Source organism: Trachurus japonicus, chromosome 21, assembly GCF_045865225.1.
Source record: "Trachurus japonicus isolate A0001 chromosome 21, Traja_1.0".
NCBI lineage: Eukaryota > Metazoa > Chordata > Actinopteri > Carangiformes > Carangidae > Trachurus > Trachurus japonicus.
This window is the reverse complement of record NC_140927.1, coordinates 16754620-16780741: the sequence shown is the minus strand read 5'-3', so window position 1 is coordinate 16780741 and position 26122 is coordinate 16754620. Positions and strand designations below refer to the sequence as shown.

The window sequence follows — 26122 nt, the reverse complement described above, 5'->3', positions numbered from 1 at the left end:
CTTCAAATGTGAGGGAATGTAAGCACAAACAATGCCCACCTGTGCATAGTACACAATGAAGCACACAAACGAGGAAAGGTACGGCACAGAACAATGTGGATAGTAAACAATAAACCTCAGGGTCAATAAAAAAAAGAAAAGAAACTAAGAAAGAAAATCTAGCCCATTTCCATATTCAATTTAAACACCGATTAAAGCAGGAAAACAAGGACCTTAAATACTTTATAAACACACAAATAACAAATAAAAGTATCTAATAAAGTATAAATAAAGGAATATTTTAGGCATACTTGAGGTACATGTAATCTTTATTCTTTTGGCTTTGCATTGAAATGGGTTATAGCAGTGTCTTGCATGCAGTTTATGTATACACTACAAGCATTATGCATATGAATGTTGGGAGATGTTAAATTCTATGTAATCAAAACATTCTTTCATTATGCATAAAGTATAGTGTAAGTACTGAAAGTTTTACTTACATGCAAAATATACTACATGAATGGATTTATACTTTTATAACATAGAGCAACAGATGTAGTTGTGACACATTTTCGAGTGGATGCCACGGGAAGAACTGACTAAAGTAACACAACTAACTGCCACTATGATTTGTAAACAGATGTAGGAAACAGCCAAGGGCACATGAAATGTTTGGAGCCATCTTTCATCAAATTTAGATATTTATCATGATAAAGACTGAGAGGTCAACTGTGTAAAACAGTTTACCAAGCACACAGTGCACACAGTCACAATTCCCAAAGAAAATATACAGTAAAGGTTTTGAATAAAACAGCTCACACAGTATAAGCATATAATATCACCAGTAATAAAACACAGGGCGTTGTCTTAAGAATTGCCATCCATATAACATCTATGTTCCTCACCTCACAGCTCCTGTTGAATGCATATCCCCGTCTGCATGAATACAGCAGAACATAGATAATATATCTGGTTTTATATCATGGATAATATATAGTAGCCTAATAATGTTCCATAAATTACATAATTTCATAACCATTGCAGAGTACACACTGAGGTTGATGATCGAAAACAACTGTGAAGGAGACAGACAAAATGAAGACAAGGCAGAGACCTGTAGGACACCTGTAGTTTGGAGAAGTGACGTAATGCCGATGTCCTTAAAAAAACAGACAATATTGCAGACGATTGCCTCTTTGAGCAAACTAACAGAGGTTTGTGGTTAAGTGAGGTAACTTAGAGCAGGGTCAGTTAAAATGTAGAAAACAACATCAGCTTTGACAGACAAACCCTCAGTTGAGGATTTTCTCTCTTAGCCCAGTTTCATGATAACATTTTTACATAATTAGCAATATTATAAATGGCAGCTACATACATAGCACATAGCAGGCTGAGATGAAGTATGTGACTTATTTTTGATGATTCAACAAAATGTGAATGTGCAAAGTATTTCTGCCAAGTGTTACAGCTCTGATACTCAAACATACTTGACGTACTTGGCTGGATTTGTTTGGACTAAGGTCGTCTTTCTCTAATGTGTAAAAAAACAAACAGCCATGCCATTGACTGTATAGTTTGCATCATAAGGGAGGGAGTCTGATGAAAATAGTATACTCTAACATGCATAATCATGGAGAAACATTCATGCAGGTCTACATTGTTTTGTTAACTGCAGCAGCTCTGACACTGTCTCTTGGATTTGTCAAGTATTCTAAGTGCTTAGCAAGACTAGCCTTAAAGCAATGCTGCCCATTGTAAAGACTACCCCTGAAGGAACGACCCTTTTGAAAAGTAAAAAAACGTGTATAAAAAGTCAATTAACCAAACTATGAATTCTTAAATTAAATTAATAACATTAAAACAGTTTTTTTTCTGGTTGAAAAATAAGCCAGTAAAATAATACAACAATGAATGATATAACAATAATTCAAGACAGTGTATAGCAGAACTAGCTGCAATAGAAGTTAAACCATTAACTAAGGTGTCTTTCAGAACACTTTGAGAAATGTTGCCCATCATCACAAACAGACCAAAGTCATCCTGGCTCTTGAACACAGCCAAATTGGTCCCACTACAGCTTGACTGAGCAACCTTTCCGATTAGGCACCAACCCTTACTCAAGGAAGCATAGTCAGTTTGGCATAGATATCCATTCTAAGGAAGAGAGTCCAGTGGATGTCTTAGTCGCATTCAAAGGCTGTAAACATTTTTTGTCATCAAGACTCTTTTAATTATCCTCATCTGTGACATCTTTGCCCATAACCTCCTTTTCACTTTTGTCTTTTTCATATTTGTTTTTCCCGTTCATTGTCACACTGTTAGATGACAGTTGAGAGGCAGTTGAAGGTGCTAGTTCATTCTCATCAGCACCAGTTTCTTTGAGGTCGTCCGTGACGGCAACCTCTTTGTGGATGAGCGTTTCATCCTTTTGAATCTTATCACTGCATGTGTCAGAGGGCTTACTGGCAGGATGTTTCTTTGTGTACTGTCTGTATGCTCTCTGGATGACAATGGCTGATGAGTCCTCCTGTTTGCGGCGGAGAGTGGTAGTGATGGGTTCGTAGGACACTTTGGAGGGATTGGAAGCCATGAAACGCTCCTCCATCTGGCCCCTCAGGATGTCCATCTCCCCACTCTCGCCCAGAACCCGTTTTGTGAATGCAAACAGGATGTCCAGACAGTGGATGCGCTCACCGCTTACCATAGGTAGATCCATGGATATCAGTTCCAGCTTGTTAGGCTTGGCTATGCGTAACGGTGATTCCAAGGCATCTGCAAATTCAGACAGCTTATTGTACTCCATGAACTGTGTAGCATGAGGATCAAATCTTTCCCAGACTTCATAAAACATCTCAAAATCATCCTCGCTGAGGGGGTCCGCACTCTCCTCCGTGGCCACACCAAAGTTTTCCAGGATCACTGCAATGTACATATTCACCACAATCAAGAAACAGATGATGATGTAGCTCACAAAGAAGGCAATTGCCACAGTAGGGTTCCCACAGTTTCCTGTGATTGAACTGCCAGGATGCTCAAGTGTACTATTACACTCTTCACGGCTCCGGTTGTTGAGCATGGGAGCCAGTAGACCATCCCACCCTGCTGAGGTGGTGATCTGGAACAAACAGATCATGCTGTTGCCAAAGGTCTCAAAATTGAAAAGATCGTCAATACCTGATTCCTTCTTGACATAAGCAAAGTTTGACATGCCAAAGATGGCATAGATAAACATCACCAAGAAGAGCAGGAGACCAATGTTGAACAAGGCAGGCAGTGACATCATCAAGGCAAACAAGAGTGTGCGGATTCCTTTGGCACTTTTAATAAGGCGGAGGACGCGACCAATCCGAGCCAATCGGATGACTCTGAACAAGGTTGGCGAAACAAAATACTTCTCTATCAAGTCAGAGAGAGACAGACCTACAGAAAGAAAAACAAAACACGTTAGACAATGTACACACAAAACATGCTTGCTGAGAAGTTGCACAAACATGTAACCTATGTCTGGGAAGGAACAGGCAAGTCATACCAGCGATCGACAGAATGACTATGATGAAATCAAATACATTCCAGCCATTTGTGAAATAGTACTGACGAAGTGAGATCATCTTCAACAAACATTCTCCGGTGAAGATGCAGATGAATACGACATTAATCCAGTAAAGAACTGCTTCCTTATCCTCTGACTGGTCAGCAGTTTCCACCATCATGGTTACCATGTTAAGCCATATTAGAACCATTATTACAATATCGAAAGCTTGTTTTGTGGTGAAATCAAAGATGTATCCTTGAAACTTGTTCTGAAACAGACCGACAGCAAAGAAAAAAAAATTACTTTAGCTACTATAAAATGATTGTGGATTATTAAAGCAGATTAGATGCAGTCACGAGTAAAGTTACATACTGAAGGCCTAGGAACTGGTTTTTGTGGCTTTTTTGAACCCAGCTTTTTCATGGCATTGTAGTATTTCTTCTGTTCTTCAGTCATGAAAATGTCTTGACCTCCAAAGTAAAGAAGGGATGTGAAGCATGTTAAATCACAACAAAAGTGATGAGGAAGCAGTGTTTTACAATTGCATTTCCATTGAAAACTATAACATTTTGTTATGAAAGCAGATTTGATACTTATCTTTTTCTTTTGCTGATTGAAGTTGTCTATGATGACACCAATAAAGAGGTTGAGAGTGAAAAAGGCTCCAAATATGATGAAAACAACAAAATACATGTACATCTTCAGGTTGATTTCATACTCAGGCTGTTCTCCTGGCTGTGATGGTGACAAAGAGAGATGAAGGGAAGATTTGAGATTTGGAAGTTAATGGTAATGGTTTTCTACAATCTACAATCTTGAAAGCAGCAAAACTTTGAGCAGCTTTTATTTCAAAGCACAGGGTCATGTTGTTGTAATGAATATAGCATACAATAAAGTTTATATATATAACTTAAGCAAATGCAACTTCAGTCTGATTTCACGATGCATGCGTCACACAGCACAATAGCAGGGCATAATTATCCTAACAAAGTGGTAAATTTGTTTATCAGACTAGGTTTGTTTATTAGACTAGATCCAGTTACAGAAAAAAATTGAAAAATGAAATCTCTCTTGTTTGGGGACACATTTTAATCATGCCTTATAGTAATGACCAGTTTTGACACAATCAAAAGAAATACTCCTTATCAACACTAATGTCTACTTTTTTGTGTTGTGACATAATTTAAAATTGTGATTTATAACATAACTTGAAATATTATGACATCAAAGGCTGACTTGTATATGCAAATTGGATTACCTTGCTTTGAGAGTCCACAGCAGCAAACATGATATCCATCCAGCCCTTAAAAGTAGCCTATACAGAAACAGACAATATGAGCAAAAGATAATGACCAAAAAATAATATATAAAGAAGTCTAGATTGCACACATTGTGAAATTATCTAGGTTAAACCTTACAACCTGTTCATCTGCTTACCACTTGGAGCAGTGCAAGGTAACCTGCACCAACATTGTCAAAGTTGACTTTGACATTCTTCCAGCGAGCCTGGTCACCAAGAGCATCACACTCTGAAAAGTTTTTCACTACTGATGGCAGGAAACGCTCATTTGTTGTTCTGTTGGCACAATAGTAGTACTTCCCAGCAAATAAGTTGACTCCCATGATGCTGAAGATGAGCCAGAATATGAGACATACCAGGAGCACATTGAAGATGGAAGGAATGGCTCCCAGCAGTGCATTGACAACCACCTACAAACCAACACACAAACAAAACGCGTTTGTACAACAAGCAGAGGCCTCAGAATGTGATGCACAACACTCTGGCAATGGTAAGAACAGGAAAACACAAGAGTGAATGTTTCAGTGCCAACAGATGAGCTCATCACAGCTATTACTAAGACCAAAGCTCTGATACAATGAGAACTGCACGGTAAAGGTGGGAAAAGGATTAGGACAGGAGGCAGGCCATCAGTCAAATGAAGAATACTACATATCTAGGAGTGACTTTAATGGGTTACATCAAAATTTTAGGAAAACATTGAAACAAAACACCTTGTAGAGGCAGTAGGACGCCACAAAATTTGCTTACTGTAAAAAGAAACATAATCATGTTAAAGAACCCAGAAAACAATATCCAAAACAGTGAAATTATAAAGGAAACGCATGTAGCGCCACTGACGCACATGAGAAGCTGTTCATGCAAATGAGGGAATTCACTGGCTCCCACGTGAGGAAAGACCATCATCATAACAGTGCTGTGAATCTAGACCACCACAATATGAGAGCAACTAATCGATATGTTTCATTGATTTCAGCAGCCGACGGCCCTCCCGTCTTTGTTACATAAATTATCAAACCCCTGGTTTGGCCATGCTTGCAATGTACAACAGAATCTTGTGTTGGTATGAAAAGTCACAGAAATACTTGTTGTTATTTTGGACACTTGCATATAATAATAATAATAATAGTTTTTGCATCATCACTTGCAACTGTAGGGGGGCATAATGTTAATTTCTGCCTAGTATATTGCATTGCCCTACATAAAATAGGGAGAATTGTTTTGAATTCAAAAGCCTTACATGTTTTTGATTCCCTGAAGTCTTATCTGCAGACGACCAATGGAGACTCCAGCAAGAAATAGACAGGCAGATAACACAAAATTTTCTATCCATCTTTTTTTAACCAAATTTATTGGCCTCCTGTTATACCCCACCTGCCTAATTTTTCCTATTTCCAGATCTACCTGTTCACTGGGTTCCCCTCTCCAATCGCTTAAACTTTCCTGCCAACCTATGCACCTATTTCTCATTTACCTCACCAGTATTTATACCAGCCCCACCCATCCACACCCCAGTCAAAGGCCAGATTGTCTCCTAATGTCTGTGTGTGTTTCTCATTCTGCTGCTCGTACTCTGGACATGTGCTATCTATATGTAATTACCTGTTGTCTGCACCTGCCCATCCATCTGTCCGTGTAAATCAGTCTATCAAAGCTTCTTCACTACACGATTGCCCCTGTGATGGTGCTTAGCTCTTCCAAACCAATAAAACCACAAGTTATTGTTTCTACACTTCTGTTTTCTGATTAAACAACTGTGACAAGTGTGACATGCTTTTTTTAATCAAGTTTTTGTGCAGCTTGCAAGGTGGATTTGTTTTACCTTTAGTCAGAACTGGGCTTGTCACCACTTAAAGGGACAACGAGGAGTTTTGGAAAAGCGAAGCGTTTTCACACTACATTTATGAGCCTCCGCGCGCACTGTAAAATTCTTTGACCGGCGCAAGACAGACTCATGTTTTCATTCATCAAGAATTAAAGTCAGAGGTTCAAAGATGTTCACATACCGTCGGAGTTCCGACCATAAACGGCGATTTGGCTGCGTTATTTTCATGACTCGCCACGAAGGAAACGCTGGTCGGCTCGACCAGCATTTCCGCCACCACTAATAATAACAAAATAACGATAGAGACAGAACGATATATTTATCGAAAATGGGCCCATTAACAAGTGTGGGTAGCGGAGATTCATCCACATTAACGTGAGACTTTTTTATAACCAAACAGAAACTCCTCGTTGTCCCTTTAACTAAACTACATGTATGCACATGAAAGTGAATAAGCACATTGCCCAAAATGTCAAACTACTGGTGTATAATAAGAGAGTAAGACTTCATTATTCAAATATTTAGTTCAACCATGAGGACAAATAACAGCTGGAGAAAGAGGATTAGGAAAAGAGAGGAATGCTTCATTTACATGCAACAAATCTTTGGGGGTATATGCTGCTCTGCTCCTGCAGAGTGACACAGCAGAGTTACTGTGCTCTGTACCAGTGCAGTGAGCCGGCAGCAGACAGTGCACAGTGACTCAAGTGGGTGGAGAAATTCAATGATCCTTACCCTCATGCCCTCAAAACGTGACAAGGCTCTCAGGGGCCTCAATGCTCGCAGAGTTCTCAGAGACTTGATGGCACCAAGTTCAGCGACACCCATGGCATTGGCTACCATGCTGACTATTGAAACCTGGAACACATGCACACAGATGTCAAAAGAAGAGGAGACACACTTTAAAACTATGACAAAAAAACACCTAAGAATTATCAATGGTGTAAAAAACATGAGAGTATATGTGTGTTTCTATGTGAGCAAAGGTCTTTCAACCTACATCAACGATGAGGAAGTCCAGCCAACACCAGGCATTTGTGAAGTACTTGGCAAATCCATATGCCACCCACTTCAATAACATCTCCAGAATGAAGATGTAAGTGAAGATTTTGTCCGAAAACTCCAACACCACCTTAATGGTTTTCCTCTTCTCAATGTAAATGTCTTCAAAAGCCTGGATGTGAAAAAAGGCATCATGCAATTTACTGTGAACGTGAATTCAAGTGTCCAGAGAGCTCACAAAGAATTTGTAGCTACTAATGTTACAAATTTTTTCAGTAAATCCTAGGCATCCAGAAAATAAAAATCATAATAAAAACATCAGTCTTGCTCAAAATCTTGGTCAGAAAGTTTTTTCCTACTTTGTATCATAACATAGCAGGGACAAAACATGATTAAATATGACATTGCACTTCCTCAGTAGAAATAAAGTTTAGCAGTACAGCCGAATGAGTGAAGCCAGATATGATATATGGCAGGAGCTAATTTACTTCTTGCAGGGACTCACCAGTGCTCCACTGCTGAGCAGGATCATGAAGATGATGAAGCTCTCAAACCAGTTGTGCTCCACTATTAGGAAACAGGTCTTTCTCAGTGTCCACCACACCTTCCACCAGCCCACGTCCACATTCACCTGGCAGCACTGGAACTTTTGCACGCAAACTGAGCAGAGACGTACAGGAAGAGATGAGTGATTTAGTCATGCATTATGCAGTAGCAGATTAACACTGAGGCTGTCATGGCAAGCTCAGTGGTGCCAGTGATTGTAGCAGGTATTCACCAAGAGGAAAGCAGGCATCAGGTTCCATAGATTCTTCTAGTTCAAAGTCTGTAGACTCTCCTCCCTCCCCAGCTTGCATATCGTCCACTGTGCTGCCCTCAGAGGAGCTGTCCTGCCCATCGTCATCTACATTCTGCAAAGAAGGCCAAGTAAAATTACTTTTACATTAGCACACACAACAGAGACAGGGCAAATGTAGCTAAGGGGCTGACATGCTGGGAAACCTGTCTGTCAGTACTCAGTACACTTCATGCTCTCCATAATCCTTCACAATGAAGTTATTTACACAGTTATAGCCAAAACATACCAAGAGACTTGCACAGGACACATGAAACTGGTATGTTTTCAATGAGACTGAAATAGATGTCTGCTGCCTGGTGGTGAGAGGGACTCACTGGCATGCATCCAGTTCAAGATTGAATCAAATGTACAATAAAGAACATGCATGAACCTGTATTTGCTGTAAAGTGATTAAATCTCATGATTTAATATCAACATGAACACATGTGCATGTTGCCTTTCTGCAGAACAAACATTAGGACATCCTCATTAGCTTGACAGCAGAAGAGCAGCCAAGTGCTCATAAACACAGAAGGCAATAAGGAGTCTTATGTGGGGTCATTTTACATGTTCAATTGCACAGTTGTTGTTATTTATTTAGATTCAACAACAAAATTCAGTTGTATTTTTAACTGAAAAGTTGTATTCTTTTGGCCAAACAGTGTTATGCAGTAGCTGAATAGTGTCTCCTTTAGTTTGCATGGCTTTCTACAGGGTGTGTCTCCTAATAGCTAGTAGATGAGAACAGCTAGAAATGCCTTCCTGGAGGATGCAGGAGCACTGGGCTGTCCTGGGACCAGCTAATGTAGTGCAGGCAATGATGTAAGCATGTTTCTGCGATATACCGTGCATACTAAAATCAATGTGTTTTATTTGTGTTGCCGCTCCATCGCTTCTCAGAGGGAAGTAAATTAGGGAAAAATCTAGAGTAATGTATTTTTGAATTTAATTTGAATTACCAATGCGTTGACATAACCCAATTATGAATGTTATATATAATATTTTGAATGGGCAAATAGATTTAATATCACACAGCAAAATCTTTAGAAAGTTTAACCTAGTTTCAAACTAAAATGTAACTCTGCATTAGACATTTCAAAAAGAAAAGTTTGAATTAACAAAGAATATCCTGGCAAGAAAAAAAAGGAGGGTGAATGACATAAGGCCAAATGCAGATGAGTGGCCTGCTTGTAATGTTACTGAATGGTTAATGTAAATGAGGCAGGCAACCTTTGACATGACTGTAACATTCAGTTTTTTAAAAAGTTCTTACAAGTCTCCTACAACTTTGAGAGCATCTGTAAAGCAGCAGTAAGCAAGTATTTATAACAGCACTGTAATTACTTATCCGTAGACTATCAATAGAATACTGTCCGTAGACAAATTTCTTCAAGATGAGTCAAATTTACACAATTTAAAAACATTTAAAAAATAAATAAACAAGCCAACAATAAAAAAATGACTTCACACTGTAAGCTCTCCTGAAAGCAAGCAGCCCCCTAAAGAGGAAGATTGACTTCACCAGCACTCAGACCTAAATGGCACATAATGTAATCAGCACACTGGTATTTCCCTGTCTATATGGCCTCTCCTCGTTAAAGGGGCTCAGCATATGGGATCTTATAGGAAAATGTGACTTTGTAGACTTATGCCTTGTTACCGTGGCTAAGTGATTAAAAGTGACTACAGTGGCGCCACATCCAATTTCCTATGACAAATCTGTTCACCAAAAAAGTTGACCAACATCACACATTGTAGACATTAGTGTACTTCAGATATGGCTAATAGCTTTAAGTGTCAAAGTAGCATTATCTATTATATACCTAATAGTAAAGGCAACTTGGACTGGTAAGACCGGATCCACAAGAGCATCCTTACCACGTGGCATCCAGGTAGATCAGATGAGGCACTGCTGAAGTCCTCCGTGTTGAGGTTTTCAAAGTCGGACTCTCCCACAGCAATAGGAACAGTGACAGTCAGACTGGGATTGTTGATGAAGGACATAATGGAGTCGTCACTCTTGCTGCTGACTATGTACTTGTCTCCATTTTTGTCCACTCCAATTACATCCCCATTACCAGGGAAGTCTTTGATGGTATGGTTGGGGACACCATTCGGCCCTAAAGGTTTGTGGAGCTCATCCAGAGATTTCTCATCACCCTTTCCTTTCTTCTTATCCCTGAGACAGACGCTGTTGCAGCTGCTTCGAAGCAGAGACTTGGCGAAGGCGATGCCTTTGTGAATCCGTCCAATTGCGATCTGCAAATTGTTTGTGTCGCTGTCGTCCTCAGTTGCTGCCAGGTTGTCGGCACTGAACGAACTCAGCAGCAGGGCCAGGAACAGGTTCAGCACCTGATGGATGATGACATTATTTACTATTAGCAATGTGTCATCTTTTGACCAATAAAAACATGCAGTAACTGTAAAACTGGATCTTATATCTTATACATGAATCAGCAAAATCTACAAGAGTGTGACAAGTTGGACTCATGAACTGACAATAAGAGATGATAATGTACCACAAGGTTTCCAATAACCATGACCATCATGTAGAGAACGAGGCACATGGCCGTCCCAGCCACCTCCATACAGTCCCACATGGTCTCTATCCACTCTCCACAAAGCACTCGGAAAACAATGAGGAATGAATGGAAGAAGTCACTCATGTGCCAGCGGGGCAGAGTGCAGTCAGTAGAGATTTTACACACACAGTCCCTGTAGCGTTTTCCAAACAGCTGCATGCCCACCACAGCAAAGATGAAGACGATAATGGCCAGCACTAGGGTCAGGTTGCCCAAAGCTCCCACTGAATTACCAATTATTTTGATCAGTGTGTTAAGAGTGGGCCACGATTTGGCCAACTTGAATACTCTCAGCTGTAAAAAGATAAGAAAAACAAATCATACCACATGTTTTTAGACTCAAAATGCCCCTAAACATTAAGGCAGTGACACATTTACATATATCCTGGAAACTTACCAATCTGAATGACCTCAGAACAGACATGCCAACCACATTTTCCAAACAGAGCTCCATCAAGCTTAAGCTGACAATGATTCCATCGAAAATATTCCACCCTTCCTGAAAGTAAAAGTATGGGTCCAGTGCAATGATCTTGAGGACCATTTCTGCAGTGAAGATGCCAGTGAATACCTTTAGAAAAAAGCAGAGAAATACAGAGCATTATGAAACATCATAGCTTCTCTGGAAAATGTTTCTGTAATCTGCACTCTACAGACCAATCACCTGATTGCCCACATTCAGCATCCTGGAGAAATTATCATTCATTGGATAATGCTCCATGGCCATAAACAGTGTGTTGAGTACAATGCAGATGGTGATGGTTAGATCCACAAATGGGTCCATCACAATTAGTTTAACCACCTCCTTGATCCTCAGCCATGGTGTACAGCACTCCCATATGAGGAATCTATGGGCAAAATTGTACCAGCAAGCAGGACACTTCTGCCTGGACTCTTCAAGCTCTGATGCACAAGTTGAAACAAAAATACAGATATTCATTTTTGTACAGATAACATTTATCGTATCCTGTCTGTAACAAAAAAGGGATACTTGTGCCATAGTGCAGACTACCTACCCTCCATTGTGCTGGTTATGACACTAGCTATACTATGAGCTCTCTGTCTGGCCGCTGGGCCTTCAAGGAAGTCCATGAGTCCATCCTGGTTTGTAGCTCCACCAGCCTGTTTGTATTCTGTGTCAGTGGTGTCAGCCTGGAGACAGAGAGGATTGTTAAAGGTACAACTCAGAGAATAATATAACACATTAACCATTGAATGTACAATAGCAACAAACATGAATTCATGTGTAAGCATTTTGTGGTAGCACCACAACGTACTGCTCCTCTTCTCTTATTCATACCATACACATCAGAGTGGATATGTAATGGCTAAATTCACACGTTACCACTGCTAATTTATTGATGTTGGAGCTTTCCTGAACACACCACAACAAAGTGTTCAAAATAGCATCTCTTTGCGATGGCATCAGCACCAACAATAATGTAAGTATGAAAAAACAATGAAACAGATAAACACAGCTAACTGTTGAATGCATAGCCTGTTTAGTTAAATCAACAGCACCTCACACCACACACAGATATCAGTTTTAAACCTTCTCCATGGTTTGGGAAATGATGCACAATAATGTCAAGTATCACTCATGTGATTTGTGGTTAATGGGCTGAAATATACACGGTGTGAGTCAGAGAACAGAAAGAATCAGAAAATGAACCAAGCGATAGATCATCTGGACTGGACAATCCTTTCTTACATTGTCTCCGGTGGAGGCCATATCTACTGTCACTTTAGGCAGAAAGAGCCCCACAGGTGATGATGGGATAGAGTTCCCACCCACCAGAGACACAACCCCATTGCAGTCTACAGAGCTGTGCATGATTCCATTGGGTGGAAGCAGGATATGCGGCAAAAAGCTGCACTGGCTTATACAGCTGCTGCGTCGATCAAACCTCCGGGGAAGAAACAAAGAGCTCCTCCGACTCAGGGTGTCTTCAAAAATACTGTTCTCATCATCAGCAAACTCAGTCTCTGAGCCCACGTCCTGTGTTTGGCTTTGGAAACTGAAAACGCTGGTCCTGCTGTTCCGTCTGGATGAGAACAGGGGTCCACGAAAACTCAGAAAGGACTAGGAAAAGAAAGATATTCCTCAGTGGGTACATGATACATGTCAAGAAAAATGAACAATTGACTCTGCAAATGTAAAAAAAAAAAAAAAAAAAAGGAAGCAATTTCTGCAGAAAGGTGAAGAAAAAACTGGAAGAAGATGATGATGAAAATGATGGCCATTATGATGTTGGTGAGCATTGTGCAGAAACTGCAAAATTAAAAATACATGTTGGTGATGACTGAGAATGATGCAGATGATGCAGATGATGACGATGATGACGATGATCATCATCATCATAATTGATGATAAGCTTGCAGGAATGAAAATTGTGAAATTAAAAATGCATCCTGATGATGATTGTTAATGACAAGATTAGAATATAAGACTCTGATGAGGACAAAGAAGAAGAGGAAGATGATTTTGATGACGATGACGATGACGATGACGATGATGATGATGATGATGATGATGATGATGATGATGATGATGACAATGGCAATGCCGATTATGATGATGAAATGAAAAGATTTGTCACTGTGATAGCGGTCAAAAGAAACATTGCATTAAGCTTAATTGCATGGTATGAAAGTAATCCCACAATGTGCTAGCAACTTATGAAGGATGGGGAAATCAGCACAAACACAGTGATTAATGCAGCAACATACAGCAATGAATAGTGTTGCAAATCGTACTGTGACTGCAACAAACCTGATGCGCAGACGAGCATTTCATCTCATAGTTGAGCAGGTTCGCCTCCACAGAGAAGCGGCAGCGAGCTTTCTTTATACTGTCCTGCGATTCAGATTTAGGAACCCTGTCAGCAGGCCCTTTGCCTTCCTCCTCCTGTCTTTTTTTCCGCCTGTTGCGTCTCTCTTTGGCACTTTTGGAGCTGAACTTGGAGGCATCAGAGCAGCTCTCAGCGCCACCGGCTTTGTCATTGACCTCTCCTGTTTCAGCGTTGCCTGCACCTGCTGCCACCTGGAAGACGGAGGAGAGGATGGTTAGGGTAAACAAATGGAATCAATTTTAATGGGGATGTGTCCAGCTGCGAACGTTTGTGAATGGAGTTTAAAGCTGAGCTTAATAACTGGTGCATGACAGATGTGATGCAGTATCTCACTGGAAAAGATGGGATTTTGTCTGGTGTAACAAGCCAGACATTTTTAAATGAGCAAAAAAAAGTTTATGTAGCCCAAAAAAAAAAAAAAAAATTGTTTAGTGCCTTGCAGCACCCAAGAGTAAAGGGGATGCAATACAAATTAGGTAGCAGAGACTTAAAGAAAACACAGTGGCCTCACGTGTGTCTGTAGCTGGTGTCTGTAAATCTGCTGAAAGGAACATACTGTACATAATCTAATATGTGGTAGACTACTGCCAGATACCAGTAATGAGATGGTGTGAAATAATTATATATATGGTGATGGATTGCCATGTACCTGAGCATCCTCTTGCTGCCGTTTCAGTTGCTCCAGCATGGCCTGAAACTCCTCCTCCTTCTCCTTAGCCTCCTTGATGGTGGCCTGGCTCTGCTCCTCATAGGCCATAGCTACTACAGCCAAGATCAGGTTGACCAGGTAGAAGGAACCAAGGAATATCACAAGTACAAAAAACACCATGTAGGGCTTCCCAGATGCACGCAGAGTCTGGAAGGCACACAAACTGAAAATGTCGTGATCTGAAAACTGTCTGTGGCAGGTATATATTCAAAAACAGACTGAATGATCAAATACACTTTTACAATAGCTCACACACATTCTTAAGAGTAACAAACCTACATGAAATGAAATAATATTAAATTCATCAACATAAAAGAAAATCAGTTTGTGGTTTGCTGTTGCACCACCACTGGGCCAGTGGGTCTGATGAGTTTGCTGTGTAGATACAGAGTGCTATTTTCAACTACACTTTTAAAGAAAAAAAAAAAACTTTATTTAATCCCTAATCCCTATATTTCCTATTTTAAATGCATTATTGCATGGTGAACTGTATTCCTGTTGTTCAGCAGCCTTCCTAACTCAAACCCCCCATTATACGCCCATTTCTTTTAAAAGTAATAGCAAAACTGTGTTTACATGTACTTATTATTTAAGGGCTCTCAGTTTCGGCTTCAATTTATTACTGTTCCACATCATGAATACTAAGATACTGGCACAGGTAATACGACCCAGTTACACAGAGTGCTGAAAAGATTTGCTCATGGGTGCTTTGTTTGCTTTACTTGCTGATGTTACAAAGTTAAGCAGCAGCCTATTCTCTGGACATCTATTTGCCTTTTTAGGGACATTCACACTGTGTTTGCCTGAGACATAATAGGACTCATCTTTGTTCCCTTTCGGGCCAAGATGCACCTGCACTTCATTCAAAGGTTTGTTTGAACAGGATGTTGAAAATATTCCCTTTAATACCAATATTGTAATGTGAGAATGCTTTGTCTTTTGACAGAGCCCATCCTTAACACAACCAGCACTGCGTGCTTATGTATTCTGGGAAGCAGACAGTACAAATACAACCCACCAAACCATGCATGTGAACACTTCATAAGCCTGCCACAAACACAATCTTAAAAGATCACAAAGAAACCATAAAAACAAGAAAAGACAACTCATAACGGCACTTAATCCCAAATGCAGCTACTCAGGACAACCTATACTAAATGAGGAAGTGATACCAGAGCGTAATACTTTCATGAGACCTCAAGCTTTTCAGTGTTAGTGATATAATTAACTGAACATAATCTGTTGAGGTTGTGTTCAAAGGTTTCTCAGATAGCACACTTGGTCATTAACTTGTCTCTCTGTCTATCCATAAGATGCCAGGGGATCATATTTGTGTAGACAATACATTTCCACTTTTATGCAGACGACACCACTCTAGATCTTTATCTTCTTACAGTTTTTCTCAGTTGCTTTGGTACATTTTTCTAAATCATCCTCAACATTTGCAAAACACAATGGATTACCTGCAAAAGCCAGTCTCTTGCTCAAAATCCTTAGTTCATCTTTCAAAGGTAAATATCTGTCAATGAACAAATAGTTTTGAGAATTTCAATTCTGATCTGAGAAATGTACCAAAGCAACTGAGAAAAACTGTAATATCTAGAAAAAACCTCTTAAAAACCAAGTAACCGATTTCATCCTCTCTAGTGTGGCCACTCCCAGTGGGTATGATAACAAACTTCAGAGTCAGTCTTTAAACACTATAAGATTGAGCAACACAAATTAAACTGATACTGAACCACTGCCTACCTGCTGGTAAAGGTTCTCCCAGTAATCCTGTGTCATTAGCCGAAACAGTGAAAGGAAGGCCCAACCAAATGAGTCAAAGCTGGTGTAATCATAGTCTGGGTTCTTTCCCACTCTCATGCATGTGTACCCCTCTGGACACTGCCTGTAACAAACACAGAGTCTGTGAAGCTCTGAAGGAATCACATCTCTTTCAATTCACAGTGTAGAAAAACATGTCATGTCTAAACAGTGCATCATATGGGAATAAATTTACCCAGCCTCACTGCCATTGCCACAAAGCAATGGATCTCGTTTTCCAGGAAGAAAATAATAATTACCTGGTGGGAAGAGAGGGAAAGAAGGGTTTTGTTATAGTGGTGAGAATTGTACTATACCTTGTACTGTGTATGATGTTTACGTGACAAATTAAATTTGAATTTGGTTGTTGATAGTCACAGTCAGTGTTAAGAATATAGTCACACAATTTCCCTTTCTACCTCAAAACAGTCATATATGTAATGTTGTTTTCAAGAAGAATCAATTTGTGACAAAGTCAAAGCAGAACAGAGGAAAATAAATCCAACACTTACTCTTATCACGGGAGTACTCGCTCCAGTTCTGATTTTGCAGTACTAGTGTACCGTTATCTGGCCACCATAGACACTTTTGCTTTAAATGGCCCATAAACAACTGTAACCCTATGAGGGCAAAGACGCTTAAGCAGAATATGGTGAGGATCATCACATCAGCGAGCTTCTTCACTGACTGGAACAATGCACCAACAATGGTCTTCAGGCCTGCCAGATACAGTACCACTTGTTAGCGTACATAGTCATTTACAGTAGCCGACACGTGCATTTATTCTTTCACTTTTGTCAACTAACATGTCTGTTTATCAAAGCTAAATTCACCCATTAGACAGAGGAAAGTAACACAGGGAGTTAGAATTATGCAAGTCTGTGATGATGCACATGCAACGATCAATGGGAGACACCCTTTCCAGAGATTACTGATATTTTGCACAAGGAAAGCAAATGGCAGTCAAGAAGAGTCGACTCGGAAATGTCAGTGCAAAAAGACAGAGCAGGTTGTTCAAAAGACATAAGCAAATGGCACAGATCTCACAGAGTAATATGCAAACTACTCCTTTCCTGTCGATCCTAAGGAAGGATTTTTACTGACTCATGATTTCAGTGACTACACAGTAAAAAAAAAAAAAACCTCGTTCAGTGAAGATTCAAAGACTCTCATTTCAACAAGGTCTCACCTGGGACACTCAGGTTTATTTTTTTAGAGTGCTTAAAGCAGAAGTAAGCAGAATAGTTGTGTTAATATAAGTCTTAAATAGTTACATCTTCTGACAGCAATCACTTATATAGAGTGTTTGGTCTGGAACACGCGTACGGGTCTGTCAGTCACTCTGCTCTGCTGTAAGCCGAGGAGAAAACTTTCCTTGTATCCTACAACCTTCATCCAATGAGGAGAGAGAACGGCATAAAGGGGCGGTCCTCTCTGTGTGTGCAGCCAAGGGATGCACGTGAATGTGGTGACGTAGGGACGAGGGCAGGGACTGATAACTCCATCGGCTGACAAGAAGTTAGCCAAAACAACCGGATCGCTTACTTCTGCTTTAAACAACTGGAGGTGGTGGACAGGTGGGGGTTACAGAACATCCCTGCATACATGTGATGACAGTTGCCAGAGCAGAGGTATTTGCAGGAGAAGAAGGGAGGTTGAGGTGCAGCGTGCAAGAGGCAAACTTCCATGCACTCGCTCTTACTGCTTACCTGGGATAACTGAAATAGCTTTGAAAGCTCTCAGGACTCTGAATGTGCGAAGAGCTGAAAGATTGCCTAGGTCTACAAACTCTGTTACATACCTGCAGGGAAACTTAAAATTACTGTAGTGCTCAACAATACATGTAACACACATTAAAGCCAACAAGCGATACATTACAAAATTACACTGTAGTCTGTACGAAATCAGGTGAAGAAACAGTGTGAAGCAAGCTCAGAAGCTTAAAAGATAAGATTGGCAATATAAATGCCCGATGAAGCCTATTTCTTTGTACTGTAGTTTAAGAAATGTATGCTAAAACTACACTAGAAATTTTAAACAAACATTAAATATTAAAGAATAGATAGCTATGTATACTGTATATCTGTCTGTTCTTTAATTGAATTTGGCATAAAGTGTAAGGAAATATGAGGATACGGAGAGATGTTCTAATGCACTATTAGTCTGGGATTGGATGGCTATAATAAAATACAGAATAATACAAGTCTCATCCTTCAGGACTAAAAATATGTCTGATGACTAATACAGTATTGCAGATGTGAATAATGATCAAATGATGATTGTTGCTTTTGCTGCCAAAAGTGAATCCAGAAAATTATAAAACCTGTTGGTTGCCATGTCGAGCTATGTGTTCCATGACTACTTGACTTCAAAGTACTTACGCCATAACAATGACGCAGAAATCCAGCCAGTTCCAGGGGTCTCTTAGAAATGTGAACTTCCCTATACAGAACCCCCGAGCTAATATTTTGACTAGGGATTCAAAGGTATAGATTGCAGTGAATGTGTACCTGTTGGAAAAGAAAAGCAGCTGTTACTCTACATGGCCTCTGCACATTGTGTGATGTATCTGTGATGCAGTACTGTACGTATACATGTGTAATTCATGATGAACTTACTCAACATTCTTTGCCCAGTCAGGTGGTCGATCCAGTGTCATAAACGCACAGTTGGTGATGATGGTGCACATGATCACCAAGCTGAACAATTTGCAGGCAGTTGTCAAGGAAGTCATTTATTCTAGTGTTGCACAGGTAGCTCTTTTGAATCATTTATCATTTCTCAAAAAAAAACCTAACAATTTAATAATGTTACCTTGGCTTATTAACAAATGGTGATCAGATATATGTTAAAAAACACAATATTTAGTGTACACTCAACTCAACATAAACATAATTAAACAAGTTATTTATGAGTCTTGCTATTGCTACATGGCCATTAGCATTAACAGCTGCTTACTGTACTTAGGTTGGAGTTCACCTTAAATTTAATTCATTTACTTGACAACAGCTGTGTCAAGGGGTAGGAAATCAATGCCAATGTTGACTCCAATTTTGTTTCTATTTTCTATCACTAAATTCATCCTACTTCTCATTGTTTTCCAATACTGAGTCACTCTAATTTTGTTTCTATTTTTGTCACTTAATTTCTTCTACTTCTCAATGCTTTCCGATACTGAGTCACTGTAGCACTAAGCCTGCCCTGGAGAAGCAGCACTGCCCAGAAGGCACATTGTAACACACGATTGATGATGATGATGGCTGAAGCTCTGGGTGAGACTGATGGGTAAACAGCTGTTACTAGTTGCTTACTGTGGCTTTGCAGCAATGTCAAAACTTAAGAACAGGTCCTTGAATGCTTATCATATTCCGATATTGATGAAAGGATATGAGTGTACAAAAATCCAAATTGATATTCTTCTAAGAAGGCTGAAGGGGCTCAAGAGGTACAAGGCAGGAGCGGCGTTGAAGCGGAAGATGACCTTTCCTTTGTTTAATACTATGAAAGTCTGAGAGGGAAAAGAAGTATGAATGAATGATGAAATATTCTTATTTCTATTGTGACTTGTAGTTTACAGCACATCCACTTCAGTGTTGTATATGCTATTGAACCTCATCCACATCCTTTTAACTAGCCCTGTCTTCCTGTCATCTAAGATTCAAAGCCTCTGGCCAGATACACACAAGGATAACAGCTATTTCTCAGCACAACTCTCCTCCAGCATCTTATAGGTATTTAACTACAAATAATGTCTATGTTTAGGATAAAATCAAATAATTTGTGTTCATTCTCTACAACAAAAGTTCAATGCATGGTGTTGTTATGATAATCTAGCAAACTCATTGACAAAATATTCCCTTGTCAAAATCAAATGGCTTTATGTAATGATGAGACAAAATCAAAACATGAACCATGATTCATCTGATTTATACAATCTTTAAACTGAAACACCTACTTTCTGATTACAGTAGTAGGGATCCAGGTCCTCCAGCGGTACGGAGACCATGCCTTTAGGGATGTCCCCATACAGGAGAGGGAGTGATTTGCCTGCCTCCAGGTCGTTGCTGGGCTTGAGCTCATTCTCATCATTGCGTTTTTTCTTCTCGCCCTTGGGTTTCTTGGCGTTCTCCTCGGCAATCCGTCCCTCAATGGCTTTGAGGGACTCACGACTAAAGCGGCGGAAGCTGTCTGGACCTGGTGGTACAAGCAGCTGCGCCATCTTTTCATCCTGCACCTTCAGCGTGAACTGGTAGCCTCCAACATGAGAAAGGCCTGAGGGGTCAGAGCAGACAGGATGCTGACATGAAATATTATTCAGCTGACAAATGGTTGTCCTCTGGTTGATACTCGTGATTGTTTTGCAGAGATTTCCACAACAAACTACATGGACTGCTTCAAAAGGGGGGAGAGGAAGGTGGATGTGATTCACTTCTTTGGTCAGAGATCATCATCTCAGGAAGTGGCAGGCTAAAATGAGCCTAGAGATGGCTGTCATACACATAAATTCCTGCCAGCTGTGTTAAAATTAGATCTAATTATCTGCTCTTCTGTAGGTAAAATTAAGATTTGACATGACAATGATCAATTCCAGGTAAGAACCTCGCTCTTCTCCTCCCTCCCTCAAAATGAAAAGAGCCCACTCTTCCCTCAGAGACTGAGACAGAGTGGTGGTGGTGGTGGTGGTGGAGGGGGGGGGGGGTCCATCCTACTAATAGGCCTGACTGGTATGATGTGTTAGCCAGACCTTTGCAGTATTAAATATGAATGCACTACAGACTGCACGGCATCTCTCCGGGTGCCCTGCCACTGAGAGCTTTTGCCTGATCTGGATGTAATAGTGTAATAGAATACTTCCACACGCTGTGCTGTGATGCAAGAAATCAATCACAAACACACTGATCAATCAACCGCCCTCAGCACTGAGTTGTACATGCTTGTGATGTAATTGTAACAACAAACGGACAACTAACTACTGTGGTAAAAAAGGCTCAGAGTCTATCTATGTCTGATTAATATTTGGTTTGTATCAAACCACAGAGGCAGGTGAGTTGAACAGAGACACATAAAATGAAAGATAATTGCCTATTTTCAATGGAACTGAATGTGGTATTGCTGAGAAATCCTATCAAGTTGATGAGGACACTTCTCCAGTCGATTGCCTCCACAACATCATTGGTGCCAACATCAGTGGACGGAGAGGGGACCAATGACTGAACTGCTGAGTTAGTCAAATGCACTGCATGAGCCTTTGCAAGTACAAAGCGTTGGTTACAAATATTTGCACCTGCTGTATTACTCATCTTGCAAAAACATTTCATTGCCACAGCAGTATGTCTAATAGTGATGGAACTATGCAACGACTTAAGATAAAAAATATTTTTAATATTTAAATGAGAGCTTCTTGAAATCAACTTGTCGAAGATGCTAGCATGTGTTTACAATAAGACACAGCATAAATGTAGAAACACTCTACTACAGCAATATGTGTTTTCTAACAAAACATTTCACACATTGAAACTTCAACATTATTGGAAATAACTTTCCCATAAAACCCTGATTACCGTGATTATTATTTTAGAGCTGAGTTTCTATTACAGTATCAGTTTCACTAGCTTCATGTGTGTTTCAATCAGTGACGGAGTGTTTTTCAAATATGCTCTCTTCTTCATGGTGTGGTAATGTATGGTGCAGTGGGTACTATATGGCCCATATCTCTCTTCTGCACAGCTCTGATTTGCAATCATCTGACAACTTTCTGAAAATCAAATAAAACAAACTTTGATCTGATGTTCACCCAGCAAGGTCAACCTGCAGTGACTAACCTCTAGAGAGGTATGCATAATTCTGTCAATCCAGTCTCAACTCACACACAGCTTGAGATATCAACTGGCACTTTGAGGCTTCAAATAGGCCCACTTCAATTTATCTGCAACCTGTCGGCATCATGACCTTGGACTGACTTAACCTAAAATGGATATATTAGTTTCCACCAACTGTCGTTGAACACAATGTCAACACATTAGCTTGTTATTTGCGATTCACATTTACTGTAACTGTGATGAACAACTCACATAATGGCAAAGGAAGATTGGCCTGAATATTTAATTACTCATCTCAAAACTAAAAAAACAAACTTGTTTCTTAGTATTTAAATGACAGAGGAGATGTTTGTAAGAGATTGTAAACCATTGCTTCAGGCTCCAAAATAAAACAGACTGAGCCAACGCATGGTAAAACTGTTGATGACAACAAAGACGTGTTTGTATTTGTTGAGTATATATTGACAAAGCCAATTTAGAGCTTCTTGATTAATCAAGAAAATAATCGCTGATAAAATCTGTGGCTGCTGCCTCCAGAAAATCCACTAAATGTCAGATTACAATAAGGCATTATTGTAATCTGACATATAAATCCATCCTGTCAGAACTCGTCAAATCAAGTTGGCGTCTTTGAAAGTTTGCAGTCAGTTTTTTTTTTCATTATTATTATCTCATATAGTGCCTTATTTCTTATATTTATAACATGATCATTGTCTGTGCACATGCTACTTATACTGATGTGTGTTTCTATGTCATTATATTTTTCTATGTTTATGTTATGTTACATTGTTTTTTATCTATGCGATCCTATGAGCTGCAACCCAAATTGCCCTTTGGGGCATTAAATTAAACTGAACTGAATTGAACTGAACAGTCAGCACGCGAGGGATTTCTGAAGGGCTGGTGTGGACGAGAGGGACAGTTGTAATGACACTTTTTTTCAAGGGACTTGTGAGTATTGTTTTAAGGTCAATCTGTCCTTTAACGTGAGGTTTCACTTCTGGTTTACGGCACAGGGAAACGCTGCTGTACAGAATGCTGTAGCTCAGTTTTGGTCGACCTGCAGATGTGATGTTGACTTGCCCAGAAGGCCTATAAAACAACACAACCGCAAATGATCCAAGTACACGACTGCTGTCTAGTAGGATGACATCCATCAATCAGTGGTATGGGAACAACATGTTCTTTCAACTTAAACATACAGTATACCTGTATGTAGGAACAGTGATCACACCTCATCCATCCCATTTGTGGGATCCTGTGGGACCCACTCACTCACAGCTCTTAAGTGCTCACAGCTAATGCCTGCTGCTACCTTTTACAGACTAGGGGATCGGGATTAGATCTAGCTCATTCTGGGCGTTGGCAGATAGCTGATGATACCTTTTTTATGTACAATCTGTCTGGCTGCACTGTGTCTATCTCCTTATGTGTGTGTGTGCGTGTGTGTGTATCTCTTTCTTTCTGTGTGTGTGTGTGTGTGTGTGTGTGTGTGTGTACAGTCTGGCCAGAAAGCAAACAAGGCAGGACGATCTCTAATTGAGAACAATCTAATAATGATGTTGACAATCATGCGAACAGGAAGTCATCTAAGATGGAGTGTGGGCTAATAATTGCTGCCATGCCCATTAACTCCTGTAATATATTGCAGCCCATGATTTGCACTCTAGCCTCTGCCCATATGAACTGCAAGAGATCAATCACTTTTTTTCCATACACATCTTCCAACACTTACAGTCACAATACAGAACATTTAACATTATGGGAAAATGACAGAAACAGAAAGGATTCATCTCAATGTTATATGTGAGAAATCAATACACTGTAGTTACCAAAATATCATACACACTAGACAGATAGATAGATAGATAGATAGATAGATAGATAGATAGATAGATAGATAGATAGATAGATAGATAGATAGATAGATAGATAGATAGATAGATAGATAGGATTTTAAGCAAAACTAGAAGTTTGTTTTTCTCAGCTAAAAACTATCTTTTTCAGATTTAAACTGACGTATTGATAATAATAATAAGAATGAAGAGTTGTATCTGAGAAGAAAAAGCTCAGACACAACTTTAAAAGGTTCTTCTCCACTCACCATCAGTTTTCCATCCTCGGCAGGTAAACAATACCGTGGCCTAACTTCAGTGCGGAATTAAATGTTGTTTCAAATAAATCTGTTCGTCCGTTTACGACGTTTGACGCTTGTCCCGGCGCAGAACTGGTAATTTCCACGATTTCAACAGGAAAACCCTCAGAGAGAGAGAGAGAGAGAGAGAGAGAGAGAGAGAGAGAGAGAGAGAGAGAGAGAGAGTTTCAACCGCCCCACCGCGCGGTTGAGTTAGAGAAGTGTGCTGCTGTGCTTCCGGATGTCCAAGGGGGGCAAGTGAGTGCAGAGATGTTGTGGTGGGAATCATGGTGCGTAATTGTCGGGATGTAGCCTATGCAATCTGGCATATATCAGAAACTAAAAGCTAAAGCCACATAATCAGATTGAGCTCTGAAACTGTGTGTGTGTGTGTGTGTGTGTGTGTGTCAGTGGAGATAGAAAAGTTTATGGGAGCCTGTACGTCACATCAAGTAGGCCTACATAAAATGAGAAACTGACTTGAGATCAGTGAGAAAACACCACCAGAAGAAACACATCAAAAGTGCAGAATCAACTCGTGCTGCTGTCATGCAGCCTCAATGTTTTGCGAATGGATAGTAACACATCTCTACAAAGTTGATGGATTGCCAGTCATTCACTATGACTTTAACGCCCTCTGGTGGATACAGACAGCATTAAAAGAGACAAGCATTTACAAGGACCAATGACCAGTGACCCAGAAGTATCAAACTATGCTAAATTATGCTAAAAATAACACAAAACATTGATATACGATAGGTTGTAGTGTACAAGTAGTGTATGACAATTTTCAAACAATAAGGCACATTTTCTCCCTCGCTGAACTCAAACAGATGAAAATTTAAAAAAAGGAAAATTGAACAGGAAAATAAATAAATAAAAATAGAGGTAGCCTCTATTGAATTGCTAAGAGGGCAACAATTTTGTGTCCAGTGCTGAGATATGTAGGGGAACCAAATAGCGTACACACCTTCTAGGCCATTTCAAACAAAACCACACAAGATATAAACATGTAGAGTTGAGATAATAGCATTTATTCATGTAGGTATTTGTAAACAATCATGCTTCCATTTAAGAAGCACTCATACCCCCCAGTTGTGAGCAAACAGATACAGAGTGACTGTTATATCAATGGGTGCACATACAATCTTGGTCAAACTGTAACACAAAAAAGTGTTTCTCTTTCATAAGACTCAACCCCCCCAAAATAAAAGTATTGTTTCAGACTGAGGTTAACAATGTCAAAGAAAAATCACACATTTGGCTGCTTGTGTAGTTTTGCCTGTAAATATCTATTTCCTGTCATATTTTTTTTTATTCTGGTGTAGTGTGTTTTCTCTGCAATATGAACATATTCATATTCACCATTTCAAGAAAAGCAAAAATAACCTTCGGCCTAAATCTATAAAAATTTCGCAAACCTTTCCATCTGCTCCCTTATTCTTTAATCATTTCCGTGGCTGCACAAAAGGCTCCTTTTAAACAGTCAGCTTTGCAGAATAATCCTTTGATAATACCTTTGATTCCAAATTTCCTTCCTTGCACGCGTCCATACATCGGCATCAAATGCAATGCAACCTTCTAACGAGAGATTAGGCGATTTAACCGAGTAGTTATTTAAATTTTAGACTACTGAGAAAGTGAGCATTTTATTGCACCACATCTTTTTTTCACTCGCAGTACAATGTAGATACGTTTCACCGACCAGAGGGCGCTGTTGAGGATTTTCAAAGGGCTTTAGTTG

General features: G+C 39.8%; 1 protein-coding gene across 1 annotated transcript; it reads right to left on the bottom strand.

The window, feature by feature from the left end:
- scn1laa (sodium channel, voltage-gated, type I-like, alpha) lies at window positions 1-24613 on the bottom strand. The gene is made up of 26 exons (XM_085764215.1): window positions 24349-24613; window positions 20381-20697; window positions 19815-19933; window positions 19044-19133; window positions 18807-18935; window positions 18135-18226; window positions 16938-17144; window positions 16622-16685; window positions 16369-16510; window positions 14560-14766; window positions 13832-14101; window positions 12770-13141; window positions 12075-12210; window positions 11723-11961; window positions 11456-11629; window positions 10996-11352; window positions 10355-10828; window positions 8417-8549; window positions 8144-8298; window positions 7637-7810; window positions 7372-7494; window positions 4949-5221; window positions 4770-4826; window positions 3884-4246; window positions 3509-3779; window positions 1-3399 (listed from the first exon to the last, which is right to left on the bottom strand). Exons 2-26 carry the CDS (start codon window positions 20642-20644, stop codon window positions 2207-2209), a joined length of 6078 nt encoding a protein of 2025 aa, XP_085620341.1. The 5' UTR covers window positions 20645-20697; window positions 24349-24613; the 3' UTR covers window positions 1-2206.
- Between the last annotated feature and the right edge of the window lie 1509 nt (window positions 24614-26122).

What these genes read in the sequence shown, in the direction of transcription:
- scn1laa (XM_085764215.1), bottom strand. Translation starts at nt 20,644, where the DNA reads ATGGCGCAGCTGCTTGTACCACCAGGTCCAGACAGCTTCCGCCGCTTT. An exon ending in AATGCTCGTCTGCGCATCAG is followed by an intron (nt 13,142 to 13,831) that starts GTTTGTTGCAGT and finishes TTCTTTTCCTAG; the next exon opens with TCCTTTCTGAGTTTTCGTGG. An exon ending in ACCTTGCACTGCTCCAAGTG is followed by an intron (nt 4,827 to 4,948) that starts GTAAGCAGATGA and finishes GTTTCTGTATAG; the next exon opens with GCTACTTTTAAGGGCTGGAT.